Source organism: Saccopteryx bilineata, chromosome 6 (genome assembly GCF_036850765.1).
Source record: "Saccopteryx bilineata isolate mSacBil1 chromosome 6, mSacBil1_pri_phased_curated, whole genome shotgun sequence".
NCBI lineage: Eukaryota > Metazoa > Chordata > Mammalia > Chiroptera > Emballonuridae > Saccopteryx > Saccopteryx bilineata.
Window position 1 is genome coordinate 29,391,527 of NC_089495.1, and position 23,402 is coordinate 29,414,928.

Sequence of the window (23,402 nt, forward strand, 5' to 3'; positions counted from 1 at the left end):
AACACCACTCGCGTCCTCCCTGGGGTCACTCCTCACAAGCTCCGCAACACCCCAACCCCGAAATCCTAGACCCAGAGCCCTGACCGCCTAGACCTTGTCGCGGGCGCTCCCTGGCGGCCATCCGCGGACACAAACCATTCGGAGCGCGGGGGCGGGACTAACGCTGCAGGGAGGTAAGGGGGTGTGGCCTTCTCGCGTGAACTAATGGCGTCATCTCAGCGACAGGCCCGGAAGGAAGTGGCGGGCTGAGGGGTGTGGCGGTTTCTGCGGTTGCACGGGGGTTCGGACGGGTACGGAGCGCCTGGAGGGACAGCCTGGTACGCGGCCCCCGCCCCTCAGTGCGTGCGCTGGGCCTCGCTGCGGCTCCTGGCCGCCTCTAATACGCGATTCTCCCGGGCCCCATCCCAGCAGCAAGCCCTCTCTCTCCCGAATCTCACTCTCTCGCTCGCTCCCCAGCAAGACGGAGCGGAGGCTCTTGGAGCCCCAGGCTCTTGGGTGCGCGACCTTCTCTCGGAAGGGGTGCGAGGTGGGGCGGGGTGACCTCGGAAGAGAAGGGCACTTGCAGAAGGGACGCGGACGCAAATCCGTAGCTGGAGGCCGCCGCGGTAAAACGAGCGCCTCGCAGATGGCTGCGCCCGACACCTCTTAGACCCAGGAAGCGGAGTGCACGCCCGGCGCGCGTTGGCCCAGGCATGCCTGACTGTGGACCTGGGTGTCAGTTACCCTAGTGTTTCCAGATCATTCAGTGTTCAAGAAATAAGTCTTTAGATGCCAACTCTTTCGTGCCCTGGTGCCCGAACGCTGTTGGACCCAGGAGTCCAGAGTCTTCCCAGCATGGGGAACCCCGTTTCTCGAACCATGGGCTTGGGGACCTGTCAGGTGCAAAGTCCTAGGCAGGTATATGGGAGGGAGTGTGGCTTCGCGCTCGGTCAGAGCCCTCTCCCATTCAGGTCCAGAGGAGGAACTGGGCAGGTGGACAGAAGGCCTGCGAATCCCACCTTGAAACTGTTGGCATGCTGTCTCCGTCGCTCCAGCGTCTGAGAGGAGTAAATAACGGTTTCCTTTGAAGTGACAGGCAATTAGGACCGGGCGGCTCTGACCAGAATTACATGCCACAACTGCCTGTCATTTGACTTCCTCTGTAATTTGGGCCAACATACTGCAGCTGCCTCTTTTCCCTTTTTCTAGTATGAGTGGCTCCAGTGACAGCACATTCGTGTTCACAGGAAGAGAAAGCTGTGTTCTGAGCACTGCCCAGTTGGCACTGGCTGTCCCTTGGGCCACAGCTGTTATCGGAACCATTGCCTCTTCAGCGAGGTGGGGAATAGGATTCCACCGTTCAGGAGTGGGAATGTTGACGGATGGAGAGTTGTAGATCTAGCCTCCTGGATTACAACAGGCTGGATATGAGCCACTTCCAGGGAGCTCAGCTTGGTGAGGTGCCCTCGCTGCCACAGCTTGTCGCCTGCACGGCAGACCATACCCATTTTCCCATATCTTTTCCCTAGGATAGAAGTTCACTGATGGCTCAGTTGGGAGCAGTTGTGGCTGTGGCTGCCAGTTTCTTTTGTGCATCACTCTTCTCAGCTGTGCACAAGATAGAAGAGGGACATATTGGGGTATATTACAGGTAAGGCAGAGCCAGGGAGAAGCTTGCAACTTCCTGTTAAATGAGTCTTTCCTAGTCATTCATTGTCTAGCAGATTCCACTGAATATCTATACCTTTATTTTGTTGAATATGGAAGTCTTTTAGGTTGAGTTTTTGTGTTCGTGACCATGGGGAGGGGAATGTGTGTGTGTGTGTGTGTGTGTGTACTCACATATATAAATGTAAATATGAAATTTAGTAATATAAGTTTATGATTGATAAATGTATATAGAGATTTAGAGATAAAACCTGAAGGCAGCCAGTGCTTTGTCCAGATTATCTCTGAACATTTTCTCTCCCACATCTCTCTCAGCAACTTGGTGCCACAAGGTTACCTCTGATGAGTACCAATTCTTGACGGCAACTAGAGAAGATACCCTAGGACAGTGGTTCTCACCAAGGACTTCATTTGTCACTTTATTTTATTGCTCATTTTTTTTCATGTATCTTTAATTTCATAATGTAAAGCAAGGAAGCACTTACAAGTCTTGGATTAGTTTCCTTTTAGTAACCTCCTTAACCAAGTTTTTTGCTTTAAGTCTTTATGACACCTTCTTATTATGTACCCTATGATGCTTATTTCTGGATTGCCAATAGCAAGTTCTAATCATCAGTTGTGTTTCCCACTCACCTTTAATTATTTCTCCCTACCATCCATTTATATATCCCCCCAAAAAAGGCTTTTAATTTTATTATCATTTACATACAACTTGATTAGAAAGGTAACTCTACTGCCAAAATTTTATATTAAAATGATTTATAAAGTGTACTTAAATTTTTCTTTTGGTATTGATGTCACTAGAACCCAACATTAGTGCAGTTCCTAGATAACTATATTACTGGGTTTAAGTGCCCAAATAGATTGCCACAAGTTCAACAGATACGACAAAGTAAAACAGACTTCCTCTCAAATACAGCCGGGAATTCTGATGTTTATTATACTTAGCCTATGTGCCTATTTTTCTCAGTGAAAAAGCATGAATAATGGTTTTACGTTTTAGTATTTGGCTTCTTAGAATATTAGGGTCTAGCTGGGAGGAAGGAAGGGATCTGTGGACATTGCTCTGGTACTTGTCACTCTATATTAAACATTTAATGGGCTGAAGGGAAAATGGCCCAAAGAGTATCAATGTAATAGGTACCTCTTGCTAAACTGAACCTGCCCCTCTCTCCTCTGCAGAGGCGGTGCCCTGCTGACTTCCACCAGCGGCCCTGGTTTCCATCTCATGCTTCCTTTCATCACATCGTATAAGTCTGTGCAGGTATTGTGTGGTACTTGGCTTGTGTGGTACGGCTGGACAGCTGCAGATTTGGGGTGTTGACTAATGCATGATTTGGAGTTATTTAGCTATTAGATAAGTATAATGCCTTTTCAAGGAACCATTTAAGAATAGGTTTTATATGTATATAAAGAATGAGGCTCCATGGACCATTAACTCTGGAGCTTTACTTGGTTGTTGAAATAGTTGAGTGGGGTCCTTGCCTTGGCCCATCTGCCCCACGTGGGACGTATTTCTCCATTTCAAGACAAAGCCAGAGAAGAATCTGTTTTGAATGTATAGAAAGAAAAGTAGGGTGTGTGTGTCTGTGTTTTAAATCACAGGCTACCAAGACAGATGGAAATAAAATATGGTAATTTTGCTGGTTCTTATTTGAACTTCAGAGATGCGAACATAATTTTTGGGAAAGATGAGGGAAGTTGAACTTGGTGAAGGGAAATGACATCTAAAATAGGAGAATTACTTATGACAGATCTAAAGCCCAGCTAAATCAGACTAGCTCTCTTTGAAGTATGTCCAGTATCCTGGGATATCTCATCAGCATTTTCCTTGTAAGCTTCTTCTGCCATGTACTCTGCTTTATGATTTTCAAAGTGCATTTATGCACATTATCTCATTTGGGTCTCACAGTAATCCTAAGGATGGGCTGAGAAGGTCTTGATTGCTAGTCCTGGGTCTTTTTCACTAAACCATTATTACCCAGCTCATTCATACAGCAGTTCACTTACAGTGTAAGCTGGCTACGTACCTTTGTTTGCTTAGTCTCACACCCTGTAAGTCAAGAGGATTTGGAGGGGTATTCATGTATAACAAAGACAAAGCTCAACGCAAATAGGTATTCAAGGACAAGGACATTTGGGGTTCCAAATATAAGGTACTTCGTTTGTCTTTGCCCATCTTACAGCAGTTTTTGTCTCCTCTATTCCAGACCACACTGCAGACAGATGAGGTGAAGAATGTGCCTTGTGGGACTAGGTAAGGAGCCTGGACTAAAGCTGTTAAGGCCAAATAAGAGGAAGGGCTATGGGGCTGGTGGAGTAAGAGATAGTGAGAAGGGAGGCGCCCTCGGTTTTACCAAGTTCCTGGCCCCCAACCCCTACGTTCTGATTCCACTAGGTGCTGGCACGCAGTAGAGAAAACCACAGTAGTTAGGTTTAAGAGGGCCTCGGACACTGTGAGAAGTTTGGACTTTTTCTGTTAAAAGTGAGGATCCTCTAAAGCAGGGGTCCCTAAACTTTTTACACAGGGGGCCAGTTCACTGTCCCTCAGACCGCTGGAGGGCCGCCACATACAGTGCTCCTCTCACTGACCACCAGTGAAAGAGGTGCCCCTTCCGGAAGTGCAGTGGGGCCCGGATAAATGGCCTTAGGGGGCTGCATGCAGCCCGCGGGCCGTAGTTTGGGGACGCCTGCTCTAAAGGCTTTTAGCAGATAAATGACTTGATAGAAGAAAATAACTTTAGCATAACTAACCAGAGAGAATGTCGTAATGGACAGGGAGGCCTTCGGGGCAGGAAATATAAAGATGCCACTGCTGTAGCGGTCTGGCTGAAAAGTGAGAAAGGTCTAAACTAGAATACAGTCGCAAAGTAAACAACACCATGAGGAAACATTTGGACAGCTCCATAATTGGGACATCCCACAGGATAACAGGTCTGATCTCAGCCCAAAGTCGCATTTGGAGGGGCATTGGGTTAAAGAGAAGACTTACAAGACAAACAAATGCAGTAGTGAACCTTAATTAGAACCTGGTCCAAACATAATATCTGTAAAGGCTTGGAGAAACTGTATTAGTCAGCTAGGGCCGCCATACCAACACCACAGACTGGATGGCTTCAGCTACAGTTACAGAAGCTCAAAGTCCAAGATCAAGGTGCCAACAGGGTTGGTTTCTGGTGAAGCCTCTCTTCCTGGCTTCCAGATGGCTACCTTGCTGTGTCCTCATGTGGCCTTTTTTCTGTACATGCGAGGAGAAAGGGATGTCTAGTGTCTTGTCTTTTCCTTTTTTTTTTTTACAAGTCTAGTCAGTTAGGGTCCCACTGTTATGACCTCATTTAACCTTAATAACCTCTTTAAAGGCCCTACCTCCACAAATAGTCACATTGGGGGTTAGACTTTCAACATATGGATTTGGGAGGATAGCTATTCAGTCCATAATAAGAATCATTGGAGAAATTTAAATGACTGGGTATTAGATAATGTTAAGGAATTATTGCTGATTTTTTTAAGTTTGGGGATGGATTTGTGACCATATAGAGAATGTCCTTATTTTTAGGTGGTGCTTGCTAATGTGTTAAGGGATAAAGTATCATGACTATAACTTATTTTAAAATGTTCAGCAAGTAAAAAAGTAGATCAATCAATAAAGTAAAATGTTAACAATTGTTAAATTTCACTGGTAGTAAATGGGTTTTAGTTCTACTATTTCAGTTTCTTTGTGTTTGAAATTTGCATATAATTAGTATTTGGGGAAGGGGGAGAGCTGAACTAAAGTAACCATGAAGACAAAGTGAGAAACAGTGACCCTAAGATGCCACAGTGACCTTTTAGATTCTGAGAATTCCTTGACCTTCTGTAGTCTTTTTCCTTTTTTCCTTCAATTGATTGTTTTAGCCAAAATGCATTCTGGATTCAAAAGATAGGAACTACATTTTCTTACTGGCATATTGAAAGTATCACTTTTTTCTTTGTGCAATTATTTTTAGGAGGTCTGATTTCTCAGGAGGTTGTATTCTTGCTGTAAGCTCTGGAGCTCTCCTCGTAGATCCAGCATGCCTCCTGACTTCCTGTGAACTCTTCTTTTCTGCTAATTCACACACGTTATGCCATCACCTAGGAGACTGCTTATATTCCAGAGCTTAGGAGTGACTTCTCTGTCCGTTCTTTCTCTAATAGTGGTGGTGTGATGATCTACTTCGATAGAATTGAAGTGGTGAACTTCCTAATCCCAAACGCAGGTACGTCTTTCCAGTGCCCCCACCAGCAGCCTACCGCCCCCAGCACGCCACGCCAGGGTCTGGTGCAGCTCCTCAGGAAGGGAGAATTGAGTCCTGCCTTGTATTCTGAACCCTCTGCTTCCTTCCCAGTGTATGATATAGTGAAGAACTATACGGCTGACTACGACAAGGCCCTCATCTTCAACAAGATCCACCACGAGCTGAACCAGTTCTGCAGTGTGCACACACTTCAAGAGGTCTACATTGAGCTCTTCGGTAAGAAAGCCTCTTCTGCTGAGAGCTTGCCTTAGCAGCCCTGCCTCCCCCACGGCCCACTTCCGAGCTTCCGTCAGGGCAGGCCGGGCACCGCTGCCCAGGAGGTGCTAAAGGGGCCAGTGCTCAGATCACAGAGGGCATTCCTAGAAAATGCTGGTGACAGTGGAAGCTCATGGCAGTGACTGAGCTTTGGGCACAGAAGTAATGGTGGACCGAAGGACTCACTCCTGGCCCATCAGAGGCCTGGAATGGAAATCTGTTCCCACGGCCCCTAACACATCATTCTGTACTGAAGACAGGCTCGGTTCTAGAAGAACCTAGAGAGTCTCTAGCCCCAGATCCTTATTTTAAGATAAGGGTACCAAGGCACAAAAAGAGTTAGAGCTAGCTGGTAGCAGCTGCAGCTGGGACGCCCGCTCTGGCCCTCGCTTTATACGCTTCCCACCTCGTCACACTGAAGGGAGGGCACCCAGGAAAGGGTGAGGAGAACGGGACTCCACATTTAATTCTAGAAGTTGGACAAGGACCATAGGTACTTACTGTTCCTAGAACCTTTGTGAGGGTTTTTGTTTCTTTGTTTACCCTATACCAACAGAAGTGAATAGGAAGAAGCTTAAAACAAAAAGGCCACATGCTCAAGTAGATGTTTCTTGTCCTTTTTACCTGGTCAAACTGAACATACCCTGACTTCAGCAATAAAGGAAGGAAACATTTCAGTAATCGTTACAGCTCTTTTATGGTAAAGGTTCTATTTAAACTTGCTGCTAGAAGTATTCTAGTAGCCAGTGCTAAAAGGAAATGGGTTTTCAACCCGTAGTACAATTATTCTTGATGCTAGGACTGGACAGTGATTTTTCCTGGTAATCTTCATTAAAAGGACCCTGAGTGAGAAATAGTTCATATTTTAGAGTAGAAAGAATTTTAAAATATTACATATTTTAGAGTAGAAAGAAGAGGAATCATTGGCGATGCCAATGACCTTAACTAAGCAAACAGCCCTTAGCACTGCATTTCAGATTTGGGAAACCATCAGAATCACTTTTAATTTTCTGCAGTAGAAAATGAATTTAAATTCACTCTGTAGGGTTTAGATTCTTTTATTTGGTTTGGATTCAGTGTGCTTTTAGGAAAAAAATGGTAAATTTACTATTTTTTTTAACCTCAGACTGATAGAATACTATAAAATATCATTAGTTTTCTCTATCTTTGTTTAAAACTAGTACCATTGTATACATTTCAAAGCATTTGAAACAGCAAAAGACAAAGGATCCCTAATTTCCGTGAAGGGGAAATTAAAATGTGGAATTGTTTTGCATTAGAAAATTTCTTACTATCGTAGAGATCAACCTGGTAGCTTAGTAAAGTATAGCCTCTTATACAAAGGAGCTGGGAAAATGTATTTGCTTTGAATTTTTTCTTTTAAAGTTCAGCCTTGCCAGCAAATACTGGTTTGCTCAGAATATACTTGCATCTGTAAAGAAGAAACGAGGGTCTCTATCCTACTCCTTAACCATCAAAGGTGTTTTCCTAGTTCCCTCTCTCGGACTCCTAGCCCTAACTTTCAACATGACTGCATAATTCTCATCACTGCTTACACAGATGCGTTCTTTTTGCCCGTTTTCTAAAACTATTATCTTGAACAAAATATTGTTCAGAAGTTTACCTGAAGAACCTGTTTGTTTGTACTTAATAATATAACTTAGCCACCATTTATCAGTATAACTATAACATAAACAACTTACTACCAGTATTACTTTGGTAATAAACCACCTTTCAGAATATTTCTTCCAGGTTTTAGTAGAAAAGTTACTAGCCCAGGGCCACAGGTTTCTACCTTGACTCAGATAGAATTTGGTCTGATAAATGACTATGTTATTATTAACTTACAGAGGGTACAGGCCATCTATCTCACTTAAAGTTTGGTGGGTATCCTATTTAAAATAGAAAATATGAAATGTAATGTTTATCTGTAGCTATCAAGTTCTTAGGCCAGTGTCAAGTGCAAGGTCCTGCCTTTATGGGCTTTTCTCCCTCAATGCTAAGAGGCTTGTGAGAGCATATCCAAATCATGGAAACATTAAATCCCTTCCTCACTGACATGATAGGGGAAAGAAGTACTGTTTTAAACCCTAACAATCAAAACAGTAATTAAACAAGTTCATTATTTTGGCCGCTCACTGGCTTGAGTATATCTTCCCCTCCTAGACCTTAGTTTGGGCATCTATAAAAAGCAGGAATGAAAGTTGCTATTTCTCAGAGGCTCCTGTTTGGGCTCAAGTGACCGAGAATGGCCACTCACAGCAGATGGCAGCTGACAGGGAGGTGACTGGGTTTAGATGACCCCGCTTGGTTTCATGAGTCTCTCTGGTCCCTTGTTGGGTCTTACTGAGGAACTCCAGCCAGAGAAGGCAGCCTGGTGCTGCCGTGCTGGGGTCACAGCTGGAAGGGGGATCTGTGAGAGCTCTTCCTACGCTTGTCTGCAAAACGACTCACATATGAATTCCAGGCAGAGGAATCACGACCAAAGCAAACAACACATCAAAAGACTTGGGCTCGTTTCCAGAACTGTAAATTTTTATTTTTCCCTTGTGTTATTTGATGGAGCTCCTAATGGAAATAGTCTTCCTTGGGGCTTCTTTGACGTCAGAATCTGTTTTGTTTTGTTTCGTTTTTTTAATCTAAAATTACTAGATTTAATGTGCTCAGCTCTTTTCAGAATACCTAACATGGCCATTGCCTCTTCCTTCTTCATGAAAACTGGGGCCTGCCTTCTGTTTTGCCCTTGTTGTCTAGGGAATGCTGCTGCCTGACTCAAATGTACTAGAATTGTTTGTTCTTTTTCTTTTTAAAGCTCAGTTCCCTTTTGAGCAAGGCTGATATTTTTCACAGCCTAGGTGACTTCATCTTGAGGCCACAGGAAAAGGACACCCTCACATCTAGCCCATGTAGAGGGACCCCAGAGGCATGCTGCCGCAAGTAAGAGGTGCACTTTACGTTGGGAAGACCCTTTGCCTGTGAGGTGCATTGAGCTGCTATGTTAGCTTTAACTCTGCCCCCATGCCTCCCCCAGCCCTGCCGAGAGAGTGTGGCCACTCCTTCCCCTGTCCTTCTCGATTCCAGATCAGATTGATGAAAATCTCAAACTGGCTTTGCAACAGGACCTCACCTCCATGGCGCCTGGGCTCGTCATCCAAGTAAGCACTGGTAGCGTGGGAGCGTCCCCTGACGAAGGTGCATCCCCTCTCTCGAGGGATGTGCTTCCTGTGCAGGAAGATCAAGGCCCGAGCTGCGTAGGGGCCTCGCCACCTTCACCTTCCCATCAGGTGTTATTTTTATCCTCCAGGCTGTGCGCGTGACCAAGCCCAACATCCCTGAGGCGATCCGCAGAAACTACGAGTTGATGTGAGTGTCCTCTGCCTGAGCTGTGCCCACCACTCTCTCCCGCCCCAGAGTTACCTGAAGTGGGGCCAGGCTGGTATTCCCTCCTGAGTATTTGTCACAGCCCACTGCACTGTGGGATGGAGCAGGCGTGTCAGGACAAGCACCCAGGCTCTGTACTGGGACTGAGGGCCACTGAGAAGCCCTTGGGAGCAGTAACGCTTTTAAGGGGGCCAGGGGGCCTTTTTGTGCTTCATGGTTCAAGCCAAAGAAAATAGGCGAGAAAGATGATTAAGTGGGCAGGCAGGTGCATTTTACCAAATCATGCTCTGTTTCCTGAAATTGAGTTATTTTGGAGAAGGAGGACAGCCATGTCACTCTGCAACACAACTGCTTTTGCCTGGGACACTGACCAACCTACCAGGAGAGAGTTAGAAATCAGAGGTCACCTCTCCTCAGGAGAAGAGTGTGGCTTCTCCATGCGACAGTGAAGTCCCTCTGAAGCTTTTCCATAGCAACCCCCCAACTGCATATTTTTTCCCCTCAGGGAAAGCGAGAAGACAAAGCTGCTCATTGCAGCCCAGAAACAGAAGGTGGTGGAAAAAGAAGCTGAGACAGAGCGGAAGAAGGCGCTCATTGGTCTGGATGTGGTTCTCTGTTCCCCTTTCAGGGTGCAGGGTGGGGCGCGCCAGGGAAGCCTCGGGCCCTGCTAGAGCCCAGGTTCTCCCCACCCTGCCCGCAGGAGCGCGCTTGGACTCCCAGACACAAAACTGAAGCTGTCAGCAGGACCAGGGACAATAAGTTTTGAGTTTCCACATAATTTTAAATGAAAAGGAGCCCTTACTGTTAATTCATAATGATAACAGCTAATACTTATTGAACACTTAACGTGAGCCATGTACTTCTCTAAGTACTTACATGTAAATTCTCTCACTCCTCACAACCAGCAGGTGAGGGGCACTATCATTAACCTCACTTTACTGAGCTGAAGCACAGAGTGGTTAAATAATGTGCCCAAGGACATATGGCAAGTTAAGTGGTGGAGCTGCGGTTCAGACCCAGGGACTTTGTTCCAAAGCCTGGGTTTTTAACCACTGCGCTAGGCTGTCAACATCGAACCTGACCACTTCCTAAAGTGAAGGGGCCGGAAGAAACTTGAAAATACCTTATTCCTTAGAGTGTCCCTTCGGGAGAACCACCCGTGTGACTTAGAGAGAGGTTAGGGTTTGTTCCTTGCTTTCATCAGAGCACTGTAATGGCTCTCCTCCCCTGGGTCCCCATCCCGCCATCGCCCCAGTTATAGTCTTGCCCTGATGTCTAGTGTGTGCTCACTGGTACACTCCGTCTCTGCCCATGCCCCTCCCATGTCCTCTGGGGCCAGTGACTGTCCCTCTGAGCTTACCCACATTCATGCATCAGGGCCTCTGCCCGTGCTTCTCCCATGTCCTCTGGGGCCAGTGACTGTCCCTCTGAGCTTACCCACATTCATGCATCAGGGCCTCTGCCCGTGCTTCTCCCATGGTTCTCCTCTGGGGCCAGTGACTGTCCCTCTGAGCTTACCCACATTCATGCATCAGGGCCTCTGAGCAGGGGAAATTGAGTCCAACTCTTAAAATATCAGAGCTTTAAGCCTTTCTCAACTTCATTAACAGAGGCAGAAAAAGTGGCTCAGGTTGCCGAAATCACCTATGGACAGAAGGTGATGGAGAAGGAGACTGAGAAGAAGATTTCAGAAATTGAAGGTAAGCAGAAGCAAGATTAATGCCCGAATTTTCCTCAGACCCCACTTTGTGGCAAGGGAGTGGGGGGTCATTTCCTTTGCTCTTTAACCTCTAATAAGATCTTTTGATTTCTTTGGAACCTCACTTTTTCTCTCTGCTTTCACTCTGGGGTAGATTTGGCATTAATTTTCTACTTCCAAGAGCATTCATTCCTTGAACAAATGTCAGTGGGTGCCGTGCAGCATCTTCCGCTAGGCATAAGGAGAGGAGAGCTCACCGCCTGGCAGGGAGGTGAACTCGGGAGCAGGCCGACACAGCCCTCTCGCTCCCTCATGCTCTCTGCCCCTCCTCGGAGGTCGGAGCACCCCCGAGCTCTGGCCCCTGAGTCTGCTCTCGGGGTCCCTGTAGATACTAAGGTGGCTGTGAAGAGGACACCTGTTCAGCGCAACAACACTGGAGCTGGAGGGAAGTGTTCCTCCGCTGACTCTCGAGCATCACTCGCCTTCCTGCCCTTCAGCCCTCAGCTCCCACCACCCACCTTCTCCTTCATGTAGAGAAGGATCGAGCACGTCTAGGACAGAAAGGGACCTGAAGGCCTGGCTTCGGGCTACAAAGTGCTGTGTCCGGCTGTACTCATTACGGGCCTGCCAGGCTTTGCAGGGCCTATTGAGGAGCGAGTTAGGATTTTATAGATCAGCAGCTCCTCATTAGGGAGCTTTTAGCAAAACAACACATTTTTATTTCTTATAAATACATGTCATCAGGTGCTAAGGCCAGTTAAGTCAGCCGTGTGTGGCCAGAGCTCCAGCCAGACTGCAGACTCCTTCCAGCCAGGGTCAGGCTACAGGGCTGCAGTAAAGAGCCGTCCACGGACTGACCTCCCAGGCTGTTGGCTACAAATATTACTCACCTGAGGTTGCCCTCATTCCCAAGGCAAGGAAGTAAATATCAAAAATTTTGCATCAGCCTGGCCTGTGGTGGCGCAGTGGGATAGAGCGTCAGCCTGGAACACTGAGGCCACTGGTTTGGAACGCTGCGCTTGCCTGGTCAAGGCACATATGGGAGTTGATGCTTTCTGCTCCTCTTCCCCGTTCTCTCTCTCTCTCTCTCTCCCTCTCTCTCTCCCCCCCCCCCTGAAAATTGAATAAAGTGTTTAAAAAAAATTTTGCATCAACTTGACAGAAAGCTAGTCTTAGCAGATTGAGCAAGTATATTGTTTGCATAGTGGAGGTTTAAACAGGTTTTAATTCAAACAGGTGTTAGTCTGGACCATGGTTTATAATCCTTTTAGAGTTGTGCCAGCTTAACCACTGTTAATTAGAACCTTTTTGAAACAATTTGTGGAAAAGCAAATGAAGTTGGGAGAGGGACTGAACCATTTTATGCTTATGGTCTTCGGTCTGAGGGCGGATCCGCCTCTGGCTGGAGTCAGCCTTCTCTGGGCGCCTCTTGCTTTGGCGGTGGGGCGCACGAGGAAGGAGGTGGAAGGCGCCCAGACTGGAGGTGGAGGCGGGTCCCTTCCCAGACACGGGGCCACAACAGGAATCAGAGTGCAGAGACAGGAAGGGTCTCTGGGCCACGGTGCTTTTCTCAGTAATGCCATCAAATAAACTGTTGGGCACAGCGACAGACGTCCTCAGGACTACACCCCACCACAGGGACAGACCCAGTCTCCTGAAAGCCTGGGCACTGCAGTTCACTGCGCTCTTCCCCTCAGATGCTGCGTTTCTGGCCCGGGAGAAGGCAAAGGCTGACGCTGAGTGCTATACTGCTATGAAAATCGCCGAAGCAAATAAGGTAAACTCCCAATGCCACCTGGCAGAGAGGATGTGTATTTGGGTTTAGGCTGATAGGGTGTGAGAGTTCCTGGTGATGGAAGACCACCACCACCCAAAGCCCCTGGTGGCCAGAAGTGATGACCCCTGTGCTGTGTGGGACGGGTACTTCCCTTTCCTTAGCAGTGCCTCGATGGAAGCGTAGTTTTTGTGTTAAACATGGAAACTCCTAAAACTGCAGCTCTGGCCTTGAAGATCTGAGATCACTTTCTCTCAGAGAAGTGGTTACTTTGTTGCTAATGTAACAGTGAGGCCAGGAAAAGTAGGGGTGATAGCAACCCTCTCCTTATAACAAGAGCAGGGGTGCAATCCCTGGTTTTCTCTAATCTGGCTCCACCTGAGTCTTCTTTACTTTTTACTATTTTACAGCTGAAGCTGACCCCTGAATACCTGCAGCTGATGAAGTACAAGGCCATTGCTTCCAACAGCAAAATTTACTTTGGCAAAGACATCCCCAACATGTTCGTGGACTCGGCAGGCAGTCTGGGCAAGCAGTTTGAGGGGCTAACTGACAAGCTGAGCTTCGGCTTGGAAGACGAGCCCTTGGAGGCAGACAGTGAAGAGAACTGAAGCAGAATTTTTATACGACCTCAGATGACACTTACAGAGATCTTTATTTTTTAATGATGAACCAGGATGCCCCTCCCTCTCCCACTATCTTCTTTGTCTTCCACTTACTGTGGTGAAAAAAAGAAGAAATGGACTTAAATCTGTTACCCTGGAAAGGGAGGGCAGGGATTTATGATTTGGGGGATTTTATTCAGGTAAGTAGGTTATATGACTTCTGTTAAGTTTTGTAAACCATAGGTCTGACTTTTGACCTCCAGACACTAATTTTAATCCTTTGAAGTTGGCTTAATTAAGGATGCTATCATTAAGAGTGAGAGAGAGGGTGTGGCCTGTAGGTGATTTGGTTTCCCTTATTTGGGAAAATGCGGGCCAGGTTTCTCACCCTGGACCAAGGCGGGACCATGCCAGGGGGCGAGGCTCACAATTGAGCAAACACAGCGTGAGTCTGCCTCGGCATCAGTGCGCATGCGCAGTGCACAAGGCCGTTCCTTCCCGGGGGGCCCCCTACGGAAGACCCGGTGCTGGGCTTGGCCAGCTTTTCTGGACACACCACCCTCCTTGCCCCGGGGCTTGACGGGTGGTTTCAGACTACAGTGCCAGAGTCAGGGTTTGGTGTCACCACACGGTTCTTTTTAAAACTTTTCACTGATTCTGTGATTTGTTTTTTGTTTTTTTCTCAATCTGTTCCTTGGTTCCAGTCAGCATCAAGGAGACAGGAACAAACAACTCAAGTGTCTTAATAGCTGCTAAAGTGGGATCATTATGTCTGTTAGCCACTAAGGTACCTGCTTGTAAACAATATGTACCTTGAGATCAAGTGTATTTTTATTGTTTTTGGAGACTCTGTGCTGAAGACCCCTCTGGAAGAGAAAGGAGGGCCATCCAAAAGGGTTCCTAATCTCAGCGTGCACGGCCTGTGCTGGGAGTCCGTGTGTGCAGTGAGAGCATGTGTTCTGAAAGCCAGGGCTCCAGGCTGTGCAGAGACGGCTTTGTGGGTACGAGTGGGAGTTTATGCCCAAGTCCCAGGGTGGGAACGACTGCATCAAAGTCTGTTCAGATGTTTTCTTTTTCATTACTAATTAGGAAAAGTTTGAGTCACTCTGAGAGATTTGGAAGGGGGGGCAAACATGAAAGAAAGGTTTCCTTACATCCGAGAATTGGAGTTGGGGTGGGGAGTCCAGCCTGTATAACCATGGGTTGTGTCCCAACCGCCTTGTTAAGTGGAGGCAGCTATCTGGAGTTAACTTGCAAGCACGTTGGTATTCTCCATGACAACCTCTGGCCTAGGATTTGGCCTTGTTATTAGCTACCCCCTCCCCAAAAAAAGAGAGACACTCCCACTTGCCCCTCTTCCTCAGTGTAACTGTGCACGCTCCTTTCTGGCACAGATGCCCACCTCTGTTTTGGTCTCATGCCCAGACTTCTAGTTTATCAAACAGCCCCAGAACTCAGGCCAGCTGGCTCCTAAGGAGCCAGTTTGGGGAACATTCAGCCTGCCTCAGAAGAAACAAAGTGTTAACTCCTCTTAATTCAAATATTGCCATTCCCATTTCTAATTTCTGGGACTAGAATTCTCAAGTCACTGGCCCTGATCACAGTTGGTGCAGGCAGCCAAATGTCCCTGGGAGTGATGGATTTCAATGTGCTCAGAAGTCCTCACAGAAAGTTAGCCTCCCAAGACCAATACAGAGTACCCATTATTAAGACATACTCACCCTCCTCTCATTTCAATACCATTAATCATTTGTTAGGAGCAACATATCATCCCCAGCATCTCTGGTTTACATATTTGTCTGCTCCTTCTACTCTGACACTCTACCTAGGCTGCAGAAAACACTACTTCACTACAACTGACTAAGGAGAAAGCATATCTCAGTCTCTTGGAATAGCATGTTGCTCATGTTCTTATGTTGAAAGTCTAAAAGTAACATCTTGTGATAGCTTGTCCCTTGCACTAGATACTCTTTGACCCCAGAAGAGCCTCAATAAAATCCTGCAGTCCCTGCCTCCATCGATGTTAATGTCACTTCCTCTTTAAACAAAAAATATAAATGTCGTAGTACCCACTAGTTTAAATCCAGTGGTTGTACCTTCCTGAATAGTAAGATCACGGAAGTCATCCTTTTCCTTAGCATGGGCCAACTCACTAATCTGTGTGTGACTTTCTTTAACACTAACTAGAAAATCTGATTTCAACATTTGAATTCTAAACATGTAAAATGTGACAGCCTACCATTTTGTAGGCAGTAAACTCATGGCTGCTATTTATAAATGGAACTTCTATCAAAATAAGTAACTATTTATAAAATTCCGTTTTTGTAGGATTTTCCAAGGAAAAGTCACCTTGGTTGAATGTTTCTCACTCATTAAACTTTACAGAAGTAATTCATATTCAGTACTGTTTTTAGTCACTTTTTTATAAGGGCAGAATGTTTGCAAGGAAGCCAAAGTTTGCTAATTTTTATATGACTAAAATAAAATAAATTGGGAGAGATCTATGATCGTATTAAGTTGAGGGAGAAAGAAAATCACTGAAAGAACTTTAGCAACATAGCAGGTCCTCATATAACATTGTTTCATTCAACAGTTTCCTTATGACATTGGTGAGATGCCACAGGAATGTAACTCTTGTTTATATCAATTAGCCTGTGGTAAAATTGGTTTTGTTTGACTTAAAGTCACAGAACCAATTAATGACATTAAATGAGGACTTACTGTATATGGATCCAAAAAAAAAGATGTTTTATAAATGCTCTGTTGCAATTTCTATGGGTCTGTCTTCAACATTGATAAGTTTATCATTTATAGAGAGTAAATAATGAAAGTAATATCATCATATTTACTGACTTCTATTTAAATTTAGGGATAAAATGTACAGCTACTTCTCAACTTATGATGGAGTTCTGTCCCAATAAACCCATCATAAGTTGAAAATATATTAAATATACCTAACCTAGCAATCATTATAGCTTAGCATAGACTACCTTAGATGTGCTTAGAACACTTACATTAGCCTACAGTCGGACAAAGTCATTTACACAGAATGTATTGAATATCTCATGAAGTTCACTATGTGTATCACTTTCACACCATCATAAATTCAAAAAATTGTAAGTGGATAATGGCCTGTACTTGGCTAGTGGCTACTCTGTGTCTATGAACTTAACCACTATTCCTTTAGTTCCACTCAGTAGAGGTCTAGCCACTGTTTCTATTGTTTTCTTATAAAAGAGGTAATAGCCAATCATTTTGTGTCAGTATCTCCATTCCTTTTTATTTCTACTTTTATGTAAGCAGGTCATTGAATAATCAAACTAATTATAATTTCAAAGAGCCCTAGGGCTTAATGACCCCTTTGTAACTGAAAAGTGATTCTTGTTATATTAACTACTCTATAAATGAATGGCATTCCTTCAGTTAATAGCTAGAGGAATTGTTTAGGACAACACAAAAGGCATGAACGTAAGTCTTTTATTTTCGGTCTTGCTAAATAAAATGTCTTTGTATTTTACTTTTTTATTAAAGTGAAATTTAGCAATAGCTAATATTAGAATAGGTGATACAAAGAAATAAAATAGCTCTGCTAAGTAAGTACAAGATCACACTGAAATATATTCAAATGAATATATATCCCCATTATCAACACAGAAACAATAAACGACTAATTCGTGAACATGGAATAATTCTTGGTAGGTGCGATAGATATTTATAATTTTAAAGAATCCAGACACCACTGTAGTTCTGCTCCAAAGGGCAGAGATACTTTCAATTGACCCATAATCACTGTGATATCAACTCAGTGAAAAAGTCCCAGTCTCTACTCTGAAAAGATGCCCAGCCTACAGTTGCCAAATATAGGATGCCCAGTGAAATATGAATTTCATATAAACAATGAATAATTTTTAGCTTTAGTATCTCCCAAGTATTACCTGAGACTAAAAAGTTATTTGTTGTTTATACAAAATTCACATCTACCTGAGTATTACTGTCTTTTTATTTGCTCAATCTGGCAACCCTAACCCAGGCTCTCTCAGATTTCTTAATGACACTCCTAAACTTTATTGGTTTAAGAGCCTACTACACAAATAATATGAGCTTACAATAGAATAGATAACTTAAGAAAGTAGTTAAATTGCCAAGATTCAAATGCCAATTCTACCACTTCCAAGGTGTAAGGCAGGGGTCCCCAAACTTTTTACACAGGGTCCAGTTCACTATCCCTCGGAGAGTTGGAGGGCCAGACTATAAAAAAAAAAAAACTATGAACAAATCCCTATGCACACTGCACATATTTATTTTAAAGTAAAAAAACGGGAACAAATACAATATTTAAAATAAAGAACAAGTACATTTAAATCAACAAACTGACCAGTATTTCAATGGGAACTATGGGCCTGCTTTTGGCTAATGAGATGGTCAATGTCCGGTTCCATATTTGTCACTGCTAGCCGTAATAAGTGATATGACGCGCTTCCAGAGCCGTGATGCATGTGTCCTGCGTCACCGGAAGTAGTACTGTACGTGAGTGACGCCGTGCTTTGCGGCGCTGCCACATACAGTACTCCAGGAGCACAGGATGCGGATGCTTCTCTCACTGACCAGCAGTGAAAAAGGTGCCCCTTCCGGAAGTGTGGCTGGGGCTGGATAAATGGCCTCAGGGGGCCGCATGCGGCCTGTGAGCCGTAGTTTGGGGACCCCTGGTGTAAGGTCTTGAATACATTCTTTTTTTTTCTTTTCTTTTTTTGAGAGGGAGAAAGGGATAAAGAGAAAAGTATCAACTCGTTGTTTCATTTAGTTATGTCATTGATTGCTTCTCATATGTGCCCTGACTGGGGCTCAAATTAGCAACCTCGAGATGGAGCCGACCTCAGGATCAAACCGCTGACCTCAGCATTCCAGGAGGATGCTCTATCCACAGCACCACTGGCCAGAGCTTGAATGAACTCTTTAACCTGTCTGAGCCTCAGTCTCTTCACCTATAAAATGGATTGAGTGGATTAAATAATGCACTTAAGGGGTTAGCACTGGGTCTAACATGTATAAGTGAGTGTTCAATCTGGAAAAACAGCCTGGAAAGTACACAACTATTCAATGGGTCCCACTAAAGTGGAAAGTCAGTTGTGATAACAGAGTAAGATTACAAATAGGACAGTGCATGGAGCATGAAGGGAACGACACTGCAATGCAGCCAACACAGGATTGAGAATACATAGCTCTGCAGAGATGTAATATGTAGAAAATAACCTGGTTTGGCCCTATTGAGAATCAGAATTGCTGAGTTCTGAGCTCTAATTAGAAAGACTTGAAAAGTCTAGAGAGAAAACCAAATGATAAAACCAAAATAAAAATGTAGTTTAAAAATAAAGCTCATGGATTGACACCAGGAGAGCCAGAGGGAAATTCTGCAACCTTACATTTATAAAAGTTGCATAATGGCTAGCTAGGTATTTTCTGACTCATCAGAGACCAAAGAGGGGGAAATTCGCTTGCAGAATACAGTACTTTTAAAGATTCTACTTAAGGCAGGCTAAAATTTGAAATGGGGAGAAGTTGCTTTTTGCAAATAGAAAATAAATAAATCTGCCTGACCAGGTGGTGGCGCAGTGGATAAAGTGTCGAACTGGGATGCGGAGAACCCAGGTTCGAGACCCTGAGGTCACCAACTTAAGCGCAGGCTCATCTGGCTTGAGCAAAAAGCTCACCGGCTTGGAGCCAAGGTTGCTGGGTTGAGCAAGGGGTTACTCAGTCTGCTGAAGGCCCGTGGTCAAGGCACATATGAGAAAGCGATCAATGAACAACTAAGGTGTCAAAATGAAAAACTGATGATTGATGCTTCTCATCTCTCTCTGTTTCTGTCTGTCTGTCCCTATCTATCCCTCTCTCTGACTCTATCTCTGTCCCTGTATAAAAATAAATAAATAAATAAATAAATAAATCCAAGGATAAGCATGGAGAACATTTTTTCTCTGACGGTCTTCAAAAATTGGGAAGATTCTATGGTTTATTATTTTTTTTATTCATTTTAGAGAGGAGGGGGGGAGAGAGAGAGAGAGAGAGAGGAGAGAGAGACAGGGGGGAGGAGCTGGAAGCATCAACTCCCATATGTGCCTTGACCAGGCAAGCCCAGGGTTTTGAACCGGCGACCTCAGCATTTCCAGGTCGACACTTTATCCACTGCGCCACCACAGGTCAGGCGATTCTATGGTTTAAATGTCATTCCATATGAAAGATCAAATGATCTCTAAAGGTCCTCCCCCAGTCTAGGGTTCTAGAATCTATACTGACATTTTAAAAGCCAGATGGGACCGCATGTTTGCTGAGGGACTGCTGTCACGGCTACTCCACCTGAATTCATTTAAATGGACATGAGCATTATTTCCCCGTTTCCCTTCAGAGCCAAGGAACCAGGCAACAGTAATTTTCTATTATGTTATCTTTTTTCCTACCCCCAAAAGACTCACAGTAAGCTCAGAAGGAAACAATTTTAAAATCCATAAAGGTTTTTCTCATAATTCAAGGCCTTAGACTACAGGGGTAAATGTTTTTAAAGCTTGATGACATTTATAGTGAATAAATATACTAGGTTTTAGATTGTTTATGAAATCTGTTCCTCTAGGTACTTGGCTTTTTAATCTTTCTCTTCTCCCCTTTGTCCTTGCAAACTATTGGAGAAAATTAAAGACCATTTACTAGTGGTAAAGTGATTCTGGATTTGCATTTTTCAAGGATTAGGTAGTAGGGAAGGATGAAAGGTTAAATTACATGGTTGATATCCTAGGAAGAAGAAAACAAGAAAGTAAAAAAAAAAAGAAAAAAAACAATGAGGAAAAGGTGGAATAAAGCTGATTCAAAAGTACGGCTAGGCCCTGGCCGGTTGGCTCAGCGGTAGATCGTCGGCCTGGCGTGCAGGATCCCGGGTTTGATTCCTGACCAGGGCACACAGGAGAAGTACCCATCTGCTTCTCCACCCCTCCCCCTCTCCTTCCTCTCTGTCTCTCTCTTCCCCTCCCGCAGCCAAGGCTCCATTGGAGCAAAGATGGCCCCGGCGCTGGGGATGGCTCTGTGGCCTCTGCCTCAGGCGCTAGAATGGCTCTGGATGCAACAGAGCGACACCCCAGAGGGGCAGAACATCGCCCTCTGGTGGGCATGCCGGGTGGATCCCGGTCGGGTGCATGCGGGAGTCTGTCTGACTGCCTCCCCGTTTCCAGCTTCGGAAAAATGAAGAAAAAAAAAAAAGTACAGCTAAGAAGTAAAGCAATTGGAAAACATGAAACAATGGAACTGAGATCACCATAATCTTTCCATCCTTCCATTTTCATAAGACCATAGAATGTTAGAGGTAGAAAGCATCTTAGAAATGAAACCACATTAAAGCCTGTCTTACTCACCTTAGTCTCCCCCAAGGTACCTTTACAGAGAAATGCCTCAATAAATGTTCACTGAATGTATGAGCGGGGTGCAGGAACTCACATTTGTTGAACACTTGCACCTGATTTGGGGGAGTAGTCTTCTAAGTGTGTTACACGTTATCTTGATTAATCCTTACTGCAACTCTGAAGGAGCTATTGACTATTTTTTTTCCTCCTTTTTGTATTTTTCTGAAGTTGGAAACAGGGAGGCAGTCAGACTCCTGCATGCACCCGACCGGGATCCACAGGGCATGCCCACCAGGGGGCGATGCTCTGTTGCAACCAGAGCCGTTCTAGCGCTTGAGGCAGAGGCCATAGAGCCATCCTCAGCGCCTGGGCCAACTTTGCTCCAATGGAGCCTTGGCTGCGGGAGGGGAGAGAGACAGAGAGGAAGGAGAGGGGGAGGGGTGGAGAAGCAAATGGGCGCTTCTCCTGTGTACCCTGGCTGGGAATAGAACCCGGGTCTCCTGCACGCCAGGCCGATGCTCTACCACTGAGCCAACCGGCCAGGGTGCTATTGACTATTTTATGAATGAAAAACAAAATTTCAGTAACTTACCCAAAATCACAGTTCATGGGTGAAACCAAGATTCAACTTGTGACACTCCTATGCCACCTCTACCTAATCTTGCCACCACTACCTTTATTGGCTTTTTAATTACTCTTCTGATGCTTTAGCTATATATATTATGGTGGGGGTGGGGGAGTTGACCTTGGAATTCAAAGAGTCAGAAGAGAACTGACTTGATCTATAGCCTTTTTTCAAAATTTTCCAAATAGCATATCACTTTGTATGCTTGCCCAATCCTTGCTTTGCATATCCCTTTACCATGATCCCATCACTGGAATCCCCTTGTTCCTCCCTCCACTGAAGCTGGCTAGCACCTTCCAATTCTGTATCTACAGCAAACATCTGTTATATTCACGCCATGAAGGGCTAGTCTAGTCATTTTTAAATTTTTATCACTTTGCCAGGAGTAGAAATTAAGTTCCAGAGACATTTGAATACAATTACTCCTAATGTCTTCAACAATCCCAGTTACATGAAGCTGGTAAATGGAGACTTCTCAAAAAAAAGTCCTTGATGAAAAGGACCCAAAGTGATTTTCCCAGAGCAGAACATGTGAAACTCCATTTCAGTCCCTGAGGTCTGGGAAGACAATGAAGAAAGGAAGACTATTGCCCTTGCTTCCCAGACACCTCAAGACAACCTGGAGAACAAACTCGAGCCCTTTCTCCAAAATCCCACTCTGTTAAGTGGAATGAATGTTTGAGAATCAACAGTACAGCCAAAAGTGCTCTTCTTAACAAAAACTGATCTTTCTACTGGCCCACAGCACCTACTATTACCCCATCTGACAAATTTAGTATTTTATCTCGTCAGTCTCTGTATTGTCTGGCTCCTCATCCAATTTATGACCTTCACATTGCCCAGAGCTGGACACACAAGAGACTCTAGTACAAATTACACTGAACGTGCGTTGTCCCCATGCCACTACCGAAAGCTGCTTGTGTTCTCAGACAAGGTAGCAGTCGCCACAAGTGGCTGCTGACCACTTGAAATATGGGCAGTCTGAAGTGAGACATGCTGTAGGTCGATACGACACTGAGTTTTTGGAAATGAAGTATGATAAAAAGGAATGAAAATATCTCATTTTAAGTTACTCTGCTGGTTACAGGTTGCAATCTTATTTTGGATATACTGGGTTAAATAAAATGTATCATTGCGTTTTTTACTTTTTAGGTGCCTATTGGACATTTTTTCATTACATATGTGGATCACCTATTCCTATGGGACAGCACTGGTCTAAAGGATGACAAGATGAAACTAACCACATATTGAATCACGCCTTGTCTTCTGTTTCTCATGGCGGTTCCTCAAGAGGATATCTGAGATTGTAAAAGCGATGTCCCCGTGCTCGCAGATTCTCATCCTAGTCTCTGCGCCCAGAAATCTTGGTTCACAGCTCTTTGAACGACAGCAGCTGGAAAGTTTGAGAGGCATCTTGAAAAGGAATAGGACCCAAGGAGCAGGCTGGGGTTTTTTGGTTTTGTTTGTTGGTTTTTGACTCAGGAAGTCCTTCTGGTGGCAGGAGCAGTAGCGGACCTGGCAACACATCCTTGAAGGCTCTCTGGATTGCACTTGAACGACGCCAGGAAGACCCCTCCAGCCACCCACCCACCCACCTACCCACACACATCCACAACGCAACCCTTTCCATCCATTGCGACCTCCTCAAGATGGCCGCCGACGAGAGGGCGGCCCCGCGCTTCCCCGTGTCGATTGGGTGAGACAATTCAATGGTGAGCGCTGATTGGTCCACACAGAGACGTAAATTGGGCGGGACC

General features: G+C 45.0%; 1 protein-coding gene across 5 annotated transcripts; it reads left to right on the top strand.

Moving 5' to 3' along the window:
• The first annotated feature begins 242 nt into the window (after nt 1–242).
• Nucleotides 243–16,411, top strand: ERLIN2 (ER lipid raft associated 2). Of its 5 annotated transcripts, none has more exons than XM_066234983.1 (12): nt 243–317; nt 1,514–1,630; nt 2,830–2,911; nt 3,858–3,904; nt 5,824–5,885; nt 6,015–6,140; nt 9,261–9,334; nt 9,484–9,542; nt 10,066–10,157; nt 11,171–11,260; nt 12,957–13,036; nt 13,444–16,411. In XM_066234983.1, exons 2-12 carry the CDS (start codon nt 1,524–1,526, stop codon nt 13,642–13,644), a joined length of 1,020 nt encoding a protein of 339 aa, XP_066091080.1. In that variant the 5' UTR covers nt 243–317; nt 1,514–1,523; the 3' UTR covers nt 13,645–16,411. The 5 variants fall into 5 exon arrangements, with proteins under 5 accessions (XP_066091080.1, XP_066091081.1, XP_066091084.1 ...); XM_066234984.1 differs by having other exon boundaries at nt 271–290; nt 1,509–1,630; XM_066234987.1 differs by having other exon boundaries at nt 290–317; nt 1,509–1,630.
• Nucleotides 16,412–23,402: the final 6,991 nt, after the last annotated feature.

Excerpts from the sequence above, each read along its gene's own strand:
- ERLIN2 (XM_066234983.1), top strand. The coding sequence starts at position 1,524 with ATGGCTCAGTTGGGAGCAGTTGTGGCTGTGGCTGCCAGTTTCTTTTGT. Across the intron at positions 9,335-9,483 it reads CGCCTGGGCTCGTCATCCAA|GCTGTGCGCGTGACCAAGCC; the intron begins GTAAGCACTGGT and ends TTTATCCTCCAG. Across the intron at positions 11,261-12,956 it reads GAAGATTTCAGAAATTGAAG|ATGCTGCGTTTCTGGCCCGG; the intron begins GTAAGCAGAAGC and ends TCTTCCCCTCAG.